Source organism: Lissotriton vulgaris, chromosome 4_1 (genome assembly GCF_964263255.1).
Source record: "Lissotriton vulgaris chromosome 4_1, aLisVul1.2, whole genome shotgun sequence".
Taxonomy (NCBI): Eukaryota; Metazoa; Chordata; class Amphibia; order Caudata; family Salamandridae; genus Lissotriton; species Lissotriton vulgaris.
The window spans coordinates 608,280,030-608,298,719 of record NC_141691.1 but is presented as its reverse complement, the minus strand read 5'-3'; the positions used below and the strand labels follow the sequence as shown (position 1 = coordinate 608,298,719).

Sequence of the window (18,690 nt, the reverse complement as noted above, 5' to 3'; positions counted from 1 at the left end):
TCCACGTGGTAAGATTTTTCTGTAGGTATTTGCTGAGCTTTCTAAGGGCCAGATTCGGACACCACTCTCCCGATTTCTTCTTCACAAGAAAAAAGCTGGCGTAGAAGTCCATTCCACTTTGAAAGCGTGGCACTCTTTCTATAGCTCGTTTTTTTAGCAAGACGAATGCCTCCTTCCTGGGTAATTGAAGATGGGATGGTAGAGATTTTGTGGTGACAAACTCCACAGTATAAACATACTTTATAATATCCGTGATCCCATTTGTCTGTGGTAATATTTTGCCATTGACTGAAGTAGCGTGTGATGTGTGCTCCTCTGGCTGGAAGGATAGGGGAGAGTGCAGCAAGTGCCAAGGCATAGTCACTGTTTCCTAAAAGCATCTCTGGACTGTACCGGTTGTTTGTCGGTTGCCTGGAGCAGCAGCCTGTGGTGATGCACGATGACTGATAGGTCTGAGGTTGGTATTTCTGGTAGCCACTATGAAATGAAGATGCTCCTCTATCCTGGATTCCACGAAAGGGGGTCTTCCTGTATTGGAGCGTGGCTAAAGCTTTAGCAGTCTCGGTGTCTGCCTTAATGGCCAGTAAGGGGTCATCAATGCACTTACCGAAAAGTTCATCGACATCAAAAGGCATATCTAGGACTTTACTCTGCAGTTCAGAGTGGAATGTTGTTGCCCTCAACCAACCCTGACTTCTTAAGACGGCTGCTCCAGCGAGCTGACGAAAAGCTAGGGAAGCCACATCCATGGAGGCATCAATGATCTTCAAAGCAGATCTTTCTCCTTCTAGGAGAAACTTTCTCGCCGCTAGCCTCTTGTCTTCTGGAACAAAGTCCACTTATGGAGCAATATCAGACCACATTTGGCAGTTGTATCTGCCTAATATCACTAGTGCATTGACCGGCGCACAGTAGTACCTAAGGTGGTGGTAAATCTCTTGCCGACGTTATCAATGCACCTCCCTTCTTTATCTGGTGGAATGGTGATAGATGCCGAAGGATTCCTTGAGCTCGGTTGTGCAGCTTGGTCTTCCTGTATTGGAGCGTGGCCAAAGCTTTAGCAGTTTCGGTGTCTGCCTTAATGGCCTGTAATGGGTCATCAATGGGCTTACCGAAAAGTTCATGGACATCAAACGGCATATCTAGGACTTTATTTGCAGTTCAGAGCGGAATGTTGTTGCCCTCAACCAACCCTGACTTCTAAAGATGGCTGCTCCAGCGAGCTGATGAAAAGCTAGGGAAGCCACATCCATGGTGGTATCAATGATCTTCGAATCAGATCTTTCTCCTTCTAGAAGACACTTTATCGCCACTAGCCTCTTGTCTTCTGTAAGAAAGTCCACTTATGGAGCAATATCGGACCACATTTGGCAGTTGTATCTGCCTAATATCACTAGTGCATTGGCCGGCGCACAGTAGTACCTAAGGTGGTGGTAAATCTCTTGCTGATGTTATCAAGGCACCTCCCTTCTTTATCTGGTGGAGCGGTGATAGATGCTGAAGGATTCCTTAAGCTCTGTTGTGCAGCTTGAGTGATTACCAAATCTGGTTTTGGGTGTCCTACTAGACAAGCTAGGACATCATCAGGAGTCTTGTATTTCTTGTTTATTCTAGGCAAAACTGTGATTACTGTAGCAGGTGTTCTCATGACTTTCATACTTTCCTCCCAAATATGGTCTATGTAGGGATTGCTCTCACAGTCTTCTGATATTGGTCTTTAAAATCATAAAGAAAGCAGTCTGACTGCTTGACTGTCATCGGTAACTGAAAGCAAGAGGATATTCTCTCTATCAATGCGTGAAAACCGCCAATGTCCTCCTTCGGAGAATCCTATGTTTGAGGAGATGGGGAAGCAGGTATCAAAATTATGTTATCTTCCCACTCATTGCCAGCTAGTCTAGTACCTTCCTCTACATCCTCATCGTCAGAGGTGTCATGCTGTTGCAGATGTAGTACACTATCTGATACTGCCAACATCCTAGGCGGAGGTTTAGACATGCGTGGCGGAGATGCCGGTTGAGGTGGAGGCAGAGTTGGAAGTGCATTCGCCAATGAAGAAAAACGAGTACAATAATCCTGCAACATGGCTTGCAATTCTTTAACTAAGGCAACAGGAAGGTAAACAAGGGTTCACGAAAAGGAAAAGGTTCCATGTATTGCATTTTAGCATGTGGAGTCTGAAAGACCTTTTGATAATAACGCTCATAGTCATCTTCATCTTGATTCTTGACGTAAAGCTGAGAGAAACTGTGAGCAGGGCCTAATATGTCATCCTCGACGACGTTGGAGGGGAAACATGCCCCGGCGGTGATTTATACATCAACGGCGACAAAAGGACAGTGCCGTCAAAGACACAAGCTTTTTAGAGACTGTGATCTTCATAGTATATGGCTCTGAAGAGGCTTTGAGGTTGGATGGGCTTTCTCCTTAGCAGGAAATGCTGATGGGATTTTTTTGAAAATGTTTTATGACCCTCAGGTGACTCTTGTGACCTCTCTCTCCTTTTAGATTTTTCCAGATGATAGTATTACCTACTGCTTTTTTTTTTAAGGATACCGTGTCACTCCCATTATGACGACAGGAATGATTCAAGCATGTTAATCTATGAAAGATTCAATACTAGAGACTGAACCTGATCACTCTAAGCCCAAAGGTAAAAAGGTGAGTGGCAAAATCGACAGTGGCCACGTGAAACAGTGTTTTTTCTTACACAGGCGCTAAGGTGTGTAGTAAAAATAGATTTAAAAAGGGGGGACAGTGTCGGCGTACTTACGGACACTGTTCGGTAGCGAAAAATTCAATGCTACACTGGAGTATGGCAGTTTTACGGGGCTCGGGTAGGAGGCACAGCCTGTTGCCAATTTGGTGGTGCTGTGTCCTCCGCTGTAAACCTGATTCTGGTCCTACGGCATCCCGACTGACCGTGTGTAAGAAAAAACACTGTTTCACGTGGCCACTGTCGTTTTTGCCACTCACCTTTTCACCTTTGGCCCTGACGAAAGCCCCATAAGTAACCCTGAGGGGGCTGAAACATGTAGACCGCATCACTTTAGACAACTCAAAGGATAATTATTCCTTAAGTAGTTGATTCACATAATTTTAAAATAATACCCAGGGCCGCCAACAATAAAACATTAGGCAAGGATTCCCAGAGGTATTTCTTAACATTCACCTTCACTCACATCACACTGTTGCACCACACCCGCTCCGCTGTAGTTAGGTGTCGAAGCACAACCAGGTGGCATTCGGCTGCCTGGTTGGGACCATGATGATGAAGCATGACACCAACCAGGTTGGTGTGTGAGGAGTGTATCAGTAGCCTGTCAGTTGAATTTCTGACCTATTTTCTATGAATGAACATACTCATACAGGTATCTGACTGCAATTTGATATTTACACATACAAAATATAATTGGCAATCTGTGTTTCCCTAAACATATTTTATACCTAGGTTTCATGTCTCCAAGTTTGTCTATCATTTTTCTTAATTTAGTTCACTGACAAGAGCTTTGACTGGTTATTGCAAATTGTTTTTTTACCTTTATGTTCCAAAGCATCAGGTTTAATCACAGCTAACGTGTGTTCCATTGGAAAGAAGAATTCTAATTCAATCTTGGCTTCAGCAGGGGTAGAGCTTCCATGCAGCTGGTTGAAAGGTGCATCATCAATTGCAAATTCAGCACGCAAACTGATAGATAAACAAAAATATCCATTTGTATACTAACAACTAGATAATGTATTTTAACATTATCATCAACTACATGTTCACTATTAAAAAAACAAAGAAACAACTAAGTTAACTGCTCCCTGCCAGGATGAATGATACCATGTACAAACAGAGGGAACGGTTTATTGCAATACAGGAATAATGTTTTTGTGGTCTCAGAAAAGAAGACAAGCCAACTAGCGCTTGCAGTCATTCTAGTAGTCTGGAATAAAGCAGCAAGACAGTCCTCAAGGAGCATGGCAGACCTCTGATGGTATAAGGCAAGTGCAAGGAGCAGGGCAGGGTCATGAAGTGGGGCAGTCCTGTAAAGTATAAAGCAGTTCTACTGGGGTTGCCCGCAGGTCCAGGAGAGAACTGAAGAGCGGGTCTGAGTGTCAAATATTTATAACTGGTTCCAACCTTTGAAGTGGGAGAAGCGTCTAGGCCCTTCTCCATCTGGTTTGTGGAAACACCCCCTTTCACTTTCCAGGCTCAAAGATGTCTAAGGTGACAAAAGACTGGTGTGAAGTTGTTTGTGAGAGTGTTTGAGGCAGCTCCTTTGAAAAGTAAATGAGACAGGGAAGAGCTCTGTCCCACACAGCCTGGAAGAAAGGCCCATCCTGCCATATCCTAGTCTCTCTTTTTTCACGATGTCTGGGAGGAATACACAACGGTCAACTGCCATGCTAATCACAGCCATGTAACCCAGGACATTGACTGCTGGTGCCAGGTAGATTGAACAAGAAAGTGTTATTTTTCAAATTGTGACTTAAAATCCCATTTTACCACTAAAGAGAGTTTAAAATGATAATTCTTATGAGGCCAAAAAGGACATTTCTATCTGTTGCCACTCAAAAGTTAACTCTTACTGCATGTAATAAGGTAACTCATGTTATCCTATGGGAGAGGAAGGCCTCACAGTAAGGAAAAATGAAATTAGGAGCTTTTCACTTCCAGAACATGTAGGGGCATATTAGCAAGAACCTCATTAAAATTATTCCTGTTTTAGCGGCAGGAAACTGCTGGTAAAACAGAGATAATGAGGTTGCTAATATGCGTGATAGAATTCCAATAGAAGCCCAGGTTAGATATGCAGGACATCTAACCTGCACTTCTATTGGAATTCTAGAACGCATATTAGCAAGCCCATTATCGCCGTTTTAGCGGCAGTTTCCTGCCGCTAAAACAGCGATAATTTTAACGAGGTTCTTGCTAATTTGCCCAGTAAAACGTAAAACTTTTTTAATACAATACACCCTGCACTATGGGTTGTTTAAGGTGTACACTAAAGGCGGATTATATATATATATATATATATATATATATATATATATATATATATATATATATATATATATATATATATATATATATATATATATATATATATATATATAATTGAGGTTTAAGCCTTTCGAAAGGTTTTATTTTACCAGGTTGAATTGACAGTTTCAAACTTCCCATAGGTTGCAATGTCAGGGCGGAGATATTTTAAAGAGCTGCTTAAGTGGATGGCACAATATGCGCTGCATTTAATTTACAAGCCAAGAGTACACATAGTACCTTTTTACCAGGCACCTCTAAGTAAATTAAATATGCCAGTTGGATGTAAGCCAATGTTACAATGTTTACACAAAGTTTACAAACTCTTTAGCACTGGCTAGCATTGGTAAAGTGCATAGAGTCCTAATGCCAACAAAATCCAAAGTTGGAAAACAGGAGCTGTGAATGCAATACGTTTGGGGGGGACCATGCAGAAACTGGGCAACCTCAGTAGAAGAAAATAACATTTTTAACTGGGGGAGTTTGGAATTAACTTAAGCTCTCTCTCTATGCTGAACATGCATCTGCTAATCTTTAGCAGTGCATAAAAAGGACTGGATATGGAATCTGCAATTAGTTCAACTGAACAGGAGCCCAAGGCTCCTAGTCCAAATACTCAATATAAACAGGGAATCTAAATTGAATCGAATTGCGGCAATCAGAAAAGTTCACAAAGATGGGCAGTGCATTATCAAATTCTGTAAAAAAGGAAAAGTCAAATATCAAGTCAAATGGTCTTTATTCGGATATAAAATATCCATAAAAGTACAATCATCACCGCCAATAGGACATAAAATACAATCATCAATAACAAAATACATTTAAAAAGTAAAAATATGGTAGGATGAATCAAGTCTAGCAATCAATTGATGGCATAAAGCCAATGTGCAAAAGATAGCAGTAAAGTGCAAATAGAAAACTATATAAACATGTAACAAACCCAAACTAGCAGCATCATTGTGCAAAATTGCAAGTTTGTAAACTTTAAGCTCAGTGCAAAATAAGCAAATGTAAACTTCGAACTAAGTGCAAAATAGGCTGTTACATATTTTTGTTAAATCTTATTAAAAGAGCAATTACAGGTATATAACATGTTTTAAGGTGTCTTCATAGAGGCTCGTGAACGTACCACAGCTTGCAAAAATGAGCTTACTCGAAAAAGCATGTAATCACATCCTAGCTGCAGTATTTCTTGATATGCCAGACTATAATCAACTATGACATTTGCCTTAAAATAGGGGATTAAGTATTGTTTGGTGTATCTCACATAAAATTAGCAAAAGAACAAAAAATGTAACAGTGTTTGTTTGCAGCCAATGCCACATGGACAACACAACTCCTCCAGATTATTATTAAAACCAATCAGGAAACAAAGTGAGTATTTTATACTGTTGTCCCTGAGACGGAAAAGCAAACTCCTATTCCATCTCCCAATGTTTTTCTTGAGATAGTCCTGTGGCATACGAAAATTATTGCTTGATAACACCAAAATAGGAATATATCTAATAATTGATGGTTTACAAAGCTCAGTATTTCCTCTTTCTTTGCGGTATCGGTCATACAATGCCCCTCTCACTGTTTTTAGATTGATACCGTCTACAGTTAAAGGGTGATGAAAGGTATGCTCTAGCTGTACACTGGCTAGGCTATTTTGTACTGCACTGAGCCATGGTATCCTTTTACCCCTATCACATTTAAGGCAATCTATAATAATTTCTTGCATTAAAATTGCAGCAGGATTTCGCCACATCTTTAGCCAGAATAATGCAGGTCGGGATTTAATAAAATCCTCCACATAATATAAATTTTGTTCTTTGTCCTCTTTATCCTCTTTATTCCACAACAAAATCGCCGACATACATAACAGCTTTGAAAACCCATCCGAAGATCAGTCCACTCCACCCACCTCCGAACCAAAACAGCTCTCTCACAACCTGTGTACCTGGAACCCCATCACCACTGAAGACACCATACGCCTGATGAACTCCATCCATTCAGGTTCACCAACCGACCCATGTCCCCACCACATTTTCAACAAAGCAGACTCCATCATCGCACCCCATCTCCGCGATGTCATCAACTGCTCCTTCAACTCTGCTACCTTCCCGGAAAGCTGGAAACATGCCGAACTCAGCGCCCTTCTGAAGAAACCCACAGCAGACCACTCTGAACTTAAGAACTACCGCCCCATCTTACTCCTCCCATTCCCTGCCAAAGTCATTGAGAAAGGCGTCAATTGCCAGCTCGCCGCCTTCCTTGAATCCAACAATTCCCTCGACCCAACACAGTTTGGCTTTCGAGCCAAACACAGCACCGAAACCGCCCTCATCGCAGCTACAGACGACATCCGAACGCTTCTAGACAACGGAGAAACAGTCGCCCTCATCCTACTCGACCTCTCCGCTGCCTTCGACACAGTTTGTCATAGCACCCTCATACAACGCCCCAGCAATGTCCTAATACAAGGAAAAGCTTTGGACTGGATCATCTTGTTCCTCGCCGGAAGAACCCAGAGAGTCCGCCTCCCACATTCAAATCAGAGGCCACCGAAGTCATCTGCGGGGTACCACAAGTATCATCACTCAGTCCCACCCTCTTCAACATTTACATGAGTCCCCTCGCATCCATCGCGCGGCAACACAACCTCAACATCATCTCCTACGCAGACGACACCCAGTTGATCCTTTCCCTCACCAAAGACCCAAACACCGCCAAAACCAATCTACACGATGGAATGAAAGAAGTAGCCGAATGGATGAAGAACAGCCGTTTAAAACTAAACTCAGACAAAACTGCAGTCCTCATCTTAGGATCATCCCCCTCATCCTGGGACGACTCATGGTGGCCACCGGCCCTGGGTAAAGCACCCATACCTACAGATCATGCACGTAACCTGGGCTTCATCCTGGACTCCTCCCTCTCGATGACCAGACAAGTCATCGCCGTCTCATCCTCATGCTTCAACATCCTACGCATGCTCAAAAAAATCTTCAGCTGGATCCCCACCGAATCAAGAAAAACAATCACCCACACACTGGTCACCAGCCGACTGGATTATGGAAATACCATTTACGCCGGAACCACTGCCAAACTACAGAAAAAACTACAACGCATCCAAAACGCCTCAGCCAGACTCATACTGGACATCCCTCGTCAAGCTCACATTTCCGGTCACCTGAAAGACCTCCACTGGCTCCCCGTCAACAAGAGAATAACGTTCCGTCTCCTCACCCACGCTCACAAGGCCCTCTACGACCTAGGACCTGAATGCCTCAACACAAGGCTGTCCTTCTACACTCCCACCCGCCAACTATGATCATCCAATCAAGCCCTCGCCGCAATTCCACTCATCCACAGATCCAACATGGGAGGAAGATACTTCTCCTACCTAGCGGCCAAAACATGGAATTCTCTCCCCACTCACCTCCGCCTTACACAGAACCACCTCTCCTTCAGAAAGCAGCCGAAAACCTGGCTTTTCGATAAATAATACACCCTCCCTCCCTCAAGCGCCTTGAGACCCTCTGGGTGAGTAGTGCTCTATATAAATTCTTGAACTTGAACTTGACATATGTAAGTAGGCGATGAAATTTGTGCCCCTAGTACCTTTCTACAAAATCTGTTTTCCTCAATTTGTATCCCATTACAATTTACATGCCCCCATACTTCGGCGCCATAAGTCGCCGTTGGTAGACATTGGGTTTTGTAAATCTGTAATAAGGGTATCACCACCTCTACCTTCTTGGGCTGTCGCGGGCTGATGGTAGAATTAACCGCCCTACCAAGTTTATTTCTACTATGGGTTACGTGCGGTTGCCATGAGCCTGAGTCTGAAACAACTAGGCCCAAGTAAGGGAAAGGGCTAGTGCTTTTTAAGTAATCATTTCCCGACATTATGTGCTTAATACAGTGCTTTTTTGGCCCACAGGACATTATATAAGATTTTTTTAAATTAGTGCAGAGGTCCAAATCTGCCATAAAGGATACAAAGCCCGAGATTAAAGTGCGTAGTGCTTTTGGTGTGCGGCCCATAAGGACCGCATCGTCCGCATATAAAAGTACGGGAAGAAGTTTACCATAAATTTTAGGTACATCACATGTTAATTTAGACAGGGAATTACTTAGCACATTTATATAAAGGATAAAAAGCAGAGGGGCTAGGACACACACTTGTCTAACCCCTCTGCCAATTAATATATCCCTGGAGACCTCTCCTTCATTGTTAATCCTTACCCGTGCTTTCAGGTCTCTTTGGTAAAGAGTTGAATTAATAAAAAATAAAAATAAAATGAATGGGAGGTGATTCTCATGTAGGGATGATCAAGCTAGTCTAAATTTTACCAAGTATAAAGGAAAATTAAAAACCTCAACCTTATAGCCAAAACGCTAGTTTAAAATTTCCATAGATAGTAATGACCAAAGCCTACTCATCCTTGCACTGACCAACTCAATTATGAGGCCAAGTTACAAATTGATCGCAAAAGGTCTCTGTGGTAATACAAAAACAAAAATAACACCGTCAGATGATACTGACTGGCGTGATTCATAACCTCAGAGGTTCACAACAGTGTGTCTCTTAGCCAGAAAAGCATGAGTGTGCAGGCAAGGAGAGAACAGAAAAACAGAGGTGGCAGCATCGGCGTGCACGTCAAGCCGATCATGTGCCCTCTGTGAGTGACCTACTACCAACATGGCCACAGTCCGCACTAGTGTTTGGGATAGCAACAGTCAAGCTTAACTCGAATCGAGGAACTAGCTCAAGGGAACACGAGTCAAGAGATATATAGCCATGTTAGAAGTAGGTCTCTCAGAGAGGGCACGTGATCAGCTTGATGTGCAAGATGACGCTGCCACACCTGTTTTTCTGTTCGCTCCTTGCCAGCTCGCTTGTGCTTTTTTGGGCCGAGAGATACAGTGTTGCAAACCTCTGAGGTAAGCGGGTTGTTTTAACGTATTTCTGTCTCTGCAAGTTTTGTTATGAATCTTACCAGTCAGAATTGGATGAAGGTGTTCCTTGTGTTTTTGTATTACTACAGAGACCTCTCGCGAATAATTAGTTTCTGGGATCTTATTACTCTGCCTCTTAATTGAGTTGGTCAGTAGAAGGGTGAGTAGGCTTTGGTCATTAATGTCTATAGCTATTTCAATTTAGTGCTTTGGCTATAAGGTTGAGGTTTTTCATTTTCCTTTATACACAGCAACATTTTGATCATCCTTAAAAAAGTTTCTCCACTCCTCCTTTTTTGATTAATTCAATGCTTTACCACAGTGATGTTAGGTAAGAGATTTGCCTTTCTATAGAATTTGCCAGTACGCTGTCCATCTTTGTGGACCTTTCTGATTGCCACAATTTGGTTGCTTTCTTTAGATTATCTGTTTATGTGGAATTTTGGGACTAGAAGCCTGGGTCAGTATATGGCTGAACTTTTTTCAGATTCCATATCCAGTCCTGTTTATGCACCACTAAATTGTAATTGTAATTGTAGGCATTCTCATATAGCGCAAACTGTCACCCAAGGAGCCGGAGAGACTAAACAGCGAGAAGTCATGCTTTAGGAAAGAGCCATGTTTTTAGGCTCTTTCTGAACTCAGTTAGAGAATCAATCTGTCTGATGCACTGTGGCAGCTCATTCCAGAGATGAGCAGCAACCACGCTCAAGGCCCTCCCTCCCATCCTAGAACGCTTGAATCTAGGGTTTACAAGCAAGCTAGCCCCAGAGGAACGAAGCTGCCTCTTACAGAAATACCAGTCAAACCTTTCCTGTAATGGGACTGGGCCCAGTTTGTGTATCGCCCTATGCACCAAACAGAGTGATTTAAAATTAACCCTTTCCTTGATAGGCAGCCAATGGAGATCTTTCAAAGTGTAAGTGGTGGAAGAACTGCGTAGCCTGTTTAGCACCAGTGTTGCTGCTGCAGACTGGACTCTTTGCAACCCCTGAAAGATATACTGAGTAGCCCCCAAATACAAGGAGTTGCAGTAGTCCAGTCTGATCAACACTGTGCTTCTTACTACAAGGGAACGCGAGTCCTTGGATAGTATTGGAAGTATCCGATGCAACATACGCATCAGACCAAAACACACGCTGGCTGTCTTGTTTGCCTGCGATTCCATTTGGAGATTCTTATCATTCAGGACCCCCAAATTATGTATCGTGCTGGTAGGAGCCAACGGGTCCTCCTCAGGGTAAGCCTGAACTCCACCAGTATATGTGTGAGCAGCTTCGCCGAGGAGCAATACAGCACCTCAGTTTTCCCTCTATTGAACTGCAGTTCCTTCGTAGCCATCCTGCAGTCTGTTGCATACACTCTTGAAACGTATCCATGGAAACTGCCTGTATCCCTTCCATGGAAAATGCCAGTTGCGTATCGTCCGCATAATTGACCAAGTCAACCCCGAACAATTTAGTGATAGGTAACAAAGGCTGCAGATAATTATTAAAGAGAATGGGGCTAATAGCAGAGCTGTGCGGTACCCCATAGGCTATCGGGGATTTGCAGGATGAGAACGGTGCCAGGGTTACCACCTGCTATCTCCCCGTCAGATAAGACCGCAGCCACTGTAAAGCCCATCCCTTCACTCCAATTTTCTCCAGTCTTTCGAATAAGATTGAGTGACTCATTGTGTCAAATGCGGCCGACATATCGAGACGCACTAAAACAGTGGCACTCCCGTTGTCAGCCCGCATCTGCAGATTAAACATCATGGTGGTCAAAGCTTACCCCGTCCCGTGACCCGGCCGGAACCCAACCTGGTCCTTGTCCAGCAATTGATTATCCTCCAAAAAGCAGTACAGCCTTTTCCAAGATTTTAATTGGGAAAGAAAGGAGAGGGATCGGTCTAAAACATTGGATTTGTCGGATACAGAGAGGGCTTCTTAATCAGGGGTGTCACCACTGCCTGCTTCCATCCCTTCAGAAAGATACCTTCTTCTAGGGACTGATTACTGTCATAACCAGGGGAAGGTCGTTTGGCCGTAGGTCTTCCTGTCTTTTTGGGGCAGGGGGTCAGAGGGAGATCCTGAGGATACACTTTGCGCCAAGGTGTTAAAAGTGAGACCTGTAAAAATCTGAAAGCTATCTAGGGTGATTAACTGTCCCAAATCCCCTTCCGCCGCCTGTATAGAAGTATCCTGGGTGACGGTTTCATTAGCCAAAAAGGACCCAACAATTTTGGCCACTTTATCCGTAAAGTAGGAAGCAATCTCATCGCACAATTTCTGCGAAGCCACCACCTTATTGCCCAAGAAAGTTGGGGCAGAGAGGTCCCTGACGATCTTGAAGAGTGCTTTAGTACCATTAGATACATTTAGTAGATTTTATTCCAAACTCCCTGGGTTTTAATTTTTATTTTTGTCTATCTAGATTGCCAATTTTCCTTTGCTTTAGTCCTCATGAAGACCCGCATGCAAGGTTGAAATCACCTCATGCAGCAGTCGGGTCGAAACATTGATGTTTGTTTCTGAAGGGAGTCACTTGATTAGGGTCACCTGGGCCACTTTCCTCCTCCTCTAGCCTTCGAAAAATGAAGAGTTGATGACGCAGTAGAGAATACAAGCAAACTAGTTTATTCCCTGCAGCGGAGTCCAATCAGACCAGCCTCCTATGATGGCTGACGAGGGACTGACCGTTACAAGCATGATCTGAAAGCTATCTAGGGTGATTAACTGTCCCAAATCCCCTTCCGCCGCCTGTATAGAAGTATCCTGGGTGACGGTTTCCTTAGCCAAAAAGGACCCAACAATTTTGGCCACTTTATCCGTAAAGTGGGAAGCAATCTCATCGCACAATTTCTGCGAAGCCACCACCTTATTGCGCAAGCAAGTTGGGGCAGAGAGGTCCCTGACGATCTTGAAAAGTGCTTTAGTACCATTAGATACATTTAATAGATTTTATTCCAAACTCCCTGGGTTTTAATTTTTATTTTTGTCTATCTAGATTGCCAATTTTCCTTTGCTTTAGTCCTCATGAAGACCCGCATGCAAGGTTGAAATCACCTCATGCAGCAGTCGGGTCGAAACATTGATGTTTGTTTCTGAAGGAAGTCACCCGATTAGGGTCACCTGGGCCACTTTCTTCCTCCTCTAGCCTTCCAAAAATGAAGAGTCGATGACGCAGTAGAGAATACAAGCAAACTAGTTTATTCCCTGCAGTGGAGTCCAATCAGACCAGCCTCCTATGATGGCTGACGAGGGACTGACCGTTACAAGCATGAAGTTACATTCTGTACTTTGCAAAATCTACAAAGACCCACCCACCATGGAAAAACATTGGCAGATGTTGTAATATAATGTGGATACAGAACATAAGTTTTGCTTGTGCAGCCTTGAACAAACTATCGACCTTTCAAGGTTGTCTGGCCTATCCTCCCCTCTAGATAGGTGGCATAAGGCCTTTATCTAAAGGGAAAGGCATGTGCTAACAAGCTAACATGAGCCCTAATTTAACAAGAAAATGCAAAAACAAGGGACTTTTTACTTGTCTTATGCAATGAAGTCCATCCCTAACTACACTCACTTTTCTTTTGGCATACCATCTTTCCGGTGACAACGCAAATTGTACCTGTCCTTTCCAGGCACTGTCTCATCTCGAAGTAGAATCTGAAATTCAGGAGATGTTCTGGACTGTAGCTCAGGTTCTAAGCAGTCAGATGAAGTGAAACCCTTATTCCCGGGGGAACTGCTTCATTCAGCACAGCATCATTTCCTGCTTCTGTTTGCGTCCAAACCAATTGAGTATCCGAGAACGGTAGATATAGCGGAATTCTTTCAGTTTTGTGATCTCCAATGCCCTTTTTAACCCAGGCGTCTTAAGGCAGGGGCAGAGCACTCTCTTACAGTGAGATGCATGCACCCAGTTCTTCCGACCTTCCACTCTCACTGCCATCATCATGGCGATGAGAACCAAATAGGGGACCTTCCATCTTGGCTCGAAGTCGTCCTTCTTTAAAAACTTTGCGTCATTGTATAGTCACCAGGCTGAATCTTGTGCCTAGGCCCCTCAGGGGCAGGAGGTGACGCCTTGTGTATCTGTTGTTGGATAGAACGTAAGCTTTTAATAAGTTCATAAAAATATTCGACCAACAAAGGATACTCAATATCCAAAAATCTCTTTGGTCTATGGACACCCCACACATTCACTGGGCAACCAAAAGTTACCTCATAGGGAGATAATCCGGTCCTCGAATGGGCAGTCATTCTAGTGGACAACAAAGCAAGAGGTAATGCACCTGGCCATTGCAACCCAGTACTCTCCTTCACCTTCGCTAATTTTAACTTGAGAGTACCATTGTACTTCCCAACTAAACCTGTTGACTGATGGTAGTTAGCTACAGGAAACTTTTGCTGAATATGCAAACTGTGGCATATCAGCTGGATTAGTTTGGCGCTGAAGTGACTTCCATTGTCACTCCAGATCAAGCGGGGAAAACCATAGCGAAAGAAAAACTCCTTAATAAGGGCCTTTGCTGTGGCCATGGCGGAGTTTTCTTTTGTGGGGTAAGTCTCAATCCATTTGCTAAAAGCACAAACTACCCCTAGTACATATTTCAAATGGGTAACCTGTGGCAATGCTATATAGTCTATTCGGAGTACCTCAAAAGGGAAGGAAGGAGGTGCAGAATTACCAGAAGGTGTAGGGGTACCTTTCCTAGGATTGTTTCTAAGACAGATCATACAGTATTTCACCAAGTGAGTGTCAGCCTTTGAAATATTGTCATTGCTCCACACAGGATCTAACAGTTTACAGATACCTTTAGCGCTAATATGAGCTGGACCATGTGCAATCGTAACCTCAGGAAGTACATATGCATTTGGTAACATCCATCTCTGTTTCTCAGACAGATCAGTCCAACAAATCTCGTCATTCAAATGCCCTGTTTTCTCCTGCCACACTGCAAACTCTTCCACTGTTGCTTCATTCTGAATCTATTTGACTTTGGCTAGTGTGCCCTCAAACATCCATTTACAGTGCACCCACCTAGCGGGACACACTACAAAGATCTTTTTCGATCGAAAAATAAGGAAATTTAAAAGAGATACAACGGATTACAGACTAGGGGAAGTCTGTACTTGGGCTCACATATATGCCCGATGTCGGCAGCAAAAGTCCACACTCGACAGATCTTCTGAAGATACATCCTCGGATGATTCTCAATACAGGAAAAGACCACCAACAAACACTGGAAGTGAAAGATCAGAGCATACAGACCCTTCAACATCTGGCAATCAGAGATCACAGGCATCGAATACCACTCCTTTTTCAGAGAAGGGCACAGGACAACAAGAAGAACCAGGAGAGGCAGGACAAAGAAGAAATTCCATTGTGGAGGCCATAGCCAAGAATACAAGGAGTCACAAACCCTAGTGATAAACATTTCTAAACAACACATCACAGATTTCCAAATGCAAACTTTACAGAAAGGCACGTCGTTTGTCCCAACGTATCATTCTAACATTTTGGAAACACAAATAAGTGTATACAAGTTCTTGCGATCATTAAGACTTAGACACTTTTTTCAAATGTGGTTGAGAAAACTGAAGAAACTAAGGAATCCAAACAAGATATTCTAATGGGTCTAAGGAACAAAAGCAAATACTTACCTCCAGTGAGTCACAAAGTATTAGATACCTTTGAGAAAGTTGTTACAAAAGACATACATCAAATTTTCAAATCACCAAGCGATAAACAACTAATATTACACAAAAGGAGAGAGAAGCTCTTAAACAACTTGCTTCAAACCAGGACATAACTGTACATCAAGCAGATAAAGGGGGAGCCCTGATAATTATGGACATTGAATTTTTTGAGAGGAATATCAAAGAACATGTTAATGACATTACAACTTACATGAAATTAGAAACAGATCCGACCAACGAGTTTTTGAAGATTTTGATACAAATCATCAATACAGCTATTGAACGTGGTACCATCACTGAAAAAGAAAATGAGTTTTTGATCAAGACTAACCCTGCCATTCCATATATCTATATGACTCCTAAGATTCATAAGCATGCTACCATTCCACCAATGCGTCCAATCGTTTCCACAATCAATTCTATACATGAAGCCATTGGCAAGTTTATAGACAAACATTTACAACCGGTCATTCAAAAGATGACCACCTATATCAAATATACTACTCACTTCTTAAACACCTTAGAGGAATACAAGGAGAGTTTCAAGGAAGATGTAATCATGGATACTATAGACGTAAAGTCTTTGTATACAACAATACCCCATGATTTGGGCTTAACGGCAGTGGAAAGCTCTTTGTTAGAGTGTGACTAGGATGAAGATTTGAAATTACTGTTAATGGAACCATTTCATTTCACATTATTTCACAGTTATTTCCAGTGGGGTAATCAGTTTTTTGTACAATCATGTGGAACATCAATGGGAAATTGTGCGGCACCATCTTACGCCAATATTTTCATGTATCACTTTGAGAAGAACCACATTTTGCAAACTCTGAAATGGAACCAAAATCTCATTCTCTATAAAAGATATATCAATGGCATTTTTTTCTTTGAAGAGGATCAGAAACCACCTTAAACACAGCTATTGAAAATGTGAACAAAATAAATGAGAAGATTGTATTTACATCAACCATCACTAAACATCAATTATCATTCTTAGATGTTATGATTACAAATAACAGTGGCACATTGGAAACTAGTGTATTTTACAAACCAACCAATAGAAATAATATGTTACATTATCAGAGCTTCCACCAACCATCTTTAAAAAATCATCTGCCTTTCTCACAACTTCTTCGGATTAAAATAATTGCATCTTCAACAGCAATTTATGACAAACACAAAGATATCATGAAAGAGAAATTCACACAGAGAGGATATCTCCAATCCATATTAAACCAGGCTATTGAGAGAGTTCAAAAGTTGAAAAGAAATCAATTGTTGAGTACACAATATAAAAGTGACGAACCGAGGGCAGTCTTTGTATCTAAATTTTTGACACGGAGTAATAGAATTAAGAAAGTCATACTAAAACATTGGCCACTTCTTGTACTTGAGGAAGATTTCAACTGCATTTTTTTCAATGAATCCCAGATTTTCGTATGAACGCACAAGCAACTTAAAAGAATTTTTGAAACAAAAAGAAACATCGCCTAACATAGGTCATTGAGGTACCCTTCCATGCCATAATTGTGGCAATTACAATGGGATAATTAAAGGAAGTGAAATATCACACCTAATGAAAGGAACACCTATAAAATTGAGAGTCACTGGAACATGCTACAGCAGTAATTTGGTATATATGTTAAAATGTCCATGTGGACTGATTTTTGTTGGAAAAACATCAAGAAAACTAAAAACACAAATAATTGAACATAAAAGTAATATAAGACTCAAAAACATCAAGTCTACAGTTGTAGCACATTTTAATCAGAAGAACCACAATCCTAGCCAGTTGCGATTTTGTATTTTAGAAAAAGTGCCACTACTGCCTGGAAGAGACAATAGCCAGCATATATTGAGAGGAGAGACATTTTGGATAAATTAACTATCTGCACTACAACCAAAACCTCAGTTGTTTTTTATAAGATCACATAGTAGTAACACCATGCACACAATATTTAAATGGCCATAAGATTGTTTTTTATGCATGTAACTGTGTAAATGGGAAGTGGTATAAAATGTACTGAATTGCTTAATTCATATCATGATGAAGATTATTCCTAACACCAGAAGAGATCAGCATGAACGGTTATCAGGTGAATTTTCATTTAGTAATGATATGCTTACTCACGGATTGTTTACAGAGTTTTTCACATCTAACATTACAATGCGGTTAACCACCGGTTAAATTATTTAATTAATATTCACAATGAGTGATATGTTTTATTTCATTTCAATTGTTCATTCTATAATTTTATTACTAATCAAGGGGTGAACATCTCGCTCTTAGCGCATCCAACTGAACGCAGTAGTATCTTTACACTGTCAATTGACATTTCCTGTCACGTAACCGGAAGTGGGAAAGCGCAGCAATCAAATGCTGTGAGAATCAGAGAACTGTGCACACGGAAATTTTGAAAGTAAGAGCATTTCAAACGGGGCGACTGCACGGGAGACTTTTCTACACCGCGTTTTCACTGCTACACCGGTAAGAGACGCTGATGTATGTTCAGCTTTAGACAAGTTACAACGCGGTTAAAAACACTGTATAACCGCTGTGTATCTTTTTCTTTTTTTAAACAGAAACCTGGTCACTTGCATATTCGATACTTTCCCTCACCTTGCGGATAGCAGGTAGATTTTCTCGTGATACACTCAAATTTACTCAGGTTTTGTGTTCACTTATTGTAAAACAGAAGCACTGGTCGGGCGCCTTTATGCACATCGGGTCACAAGGATGTTTTGAAAGCACGATCGCAGTTTTGATTGCGAATAAATCATTTCAGATAATTACTAGTGCACTACATACCACTATATATTATGACATGGTAAAATCGACATGGCATGTATTAGGCTGTCTAAGATAGATAATGTTGGACTGTTCTTTTGTGTTCGCCTTTTACAAATGTGATATCATTAATGTTTGAGTTTGTTCTTAAAGAAGTTACACCTTACATGCTTTCAGAAGTCAAGTCACCCCTGAAGAAGGGCCCCAGCCGGAAATGCATTGGGCGGAAATAA

General features: G+C 41.9%; 1 protein-coding gene across 1 annotated transcript in view; it reads right to left on the bottom strand.

The window, feature by feature from the left end:
- Positions 1–18,690, bottom strand: part of NME8 (NME/NM23 family member 8) — an 843,103-nt gene that overhangs the window by 44,950 nt on the left and 779,463 nt on the right. Inside the window, exon 14 of the mRNA XM_086967295.1 lies at positions 3,540–3,688. Coding sequence (XP_086823421.1) covers positions 3,540–3,688 — 149 coding nt within the window. The remainder of the gene's footprint in view (positions 1–3,539; positions 3,689–18,690) is intronic.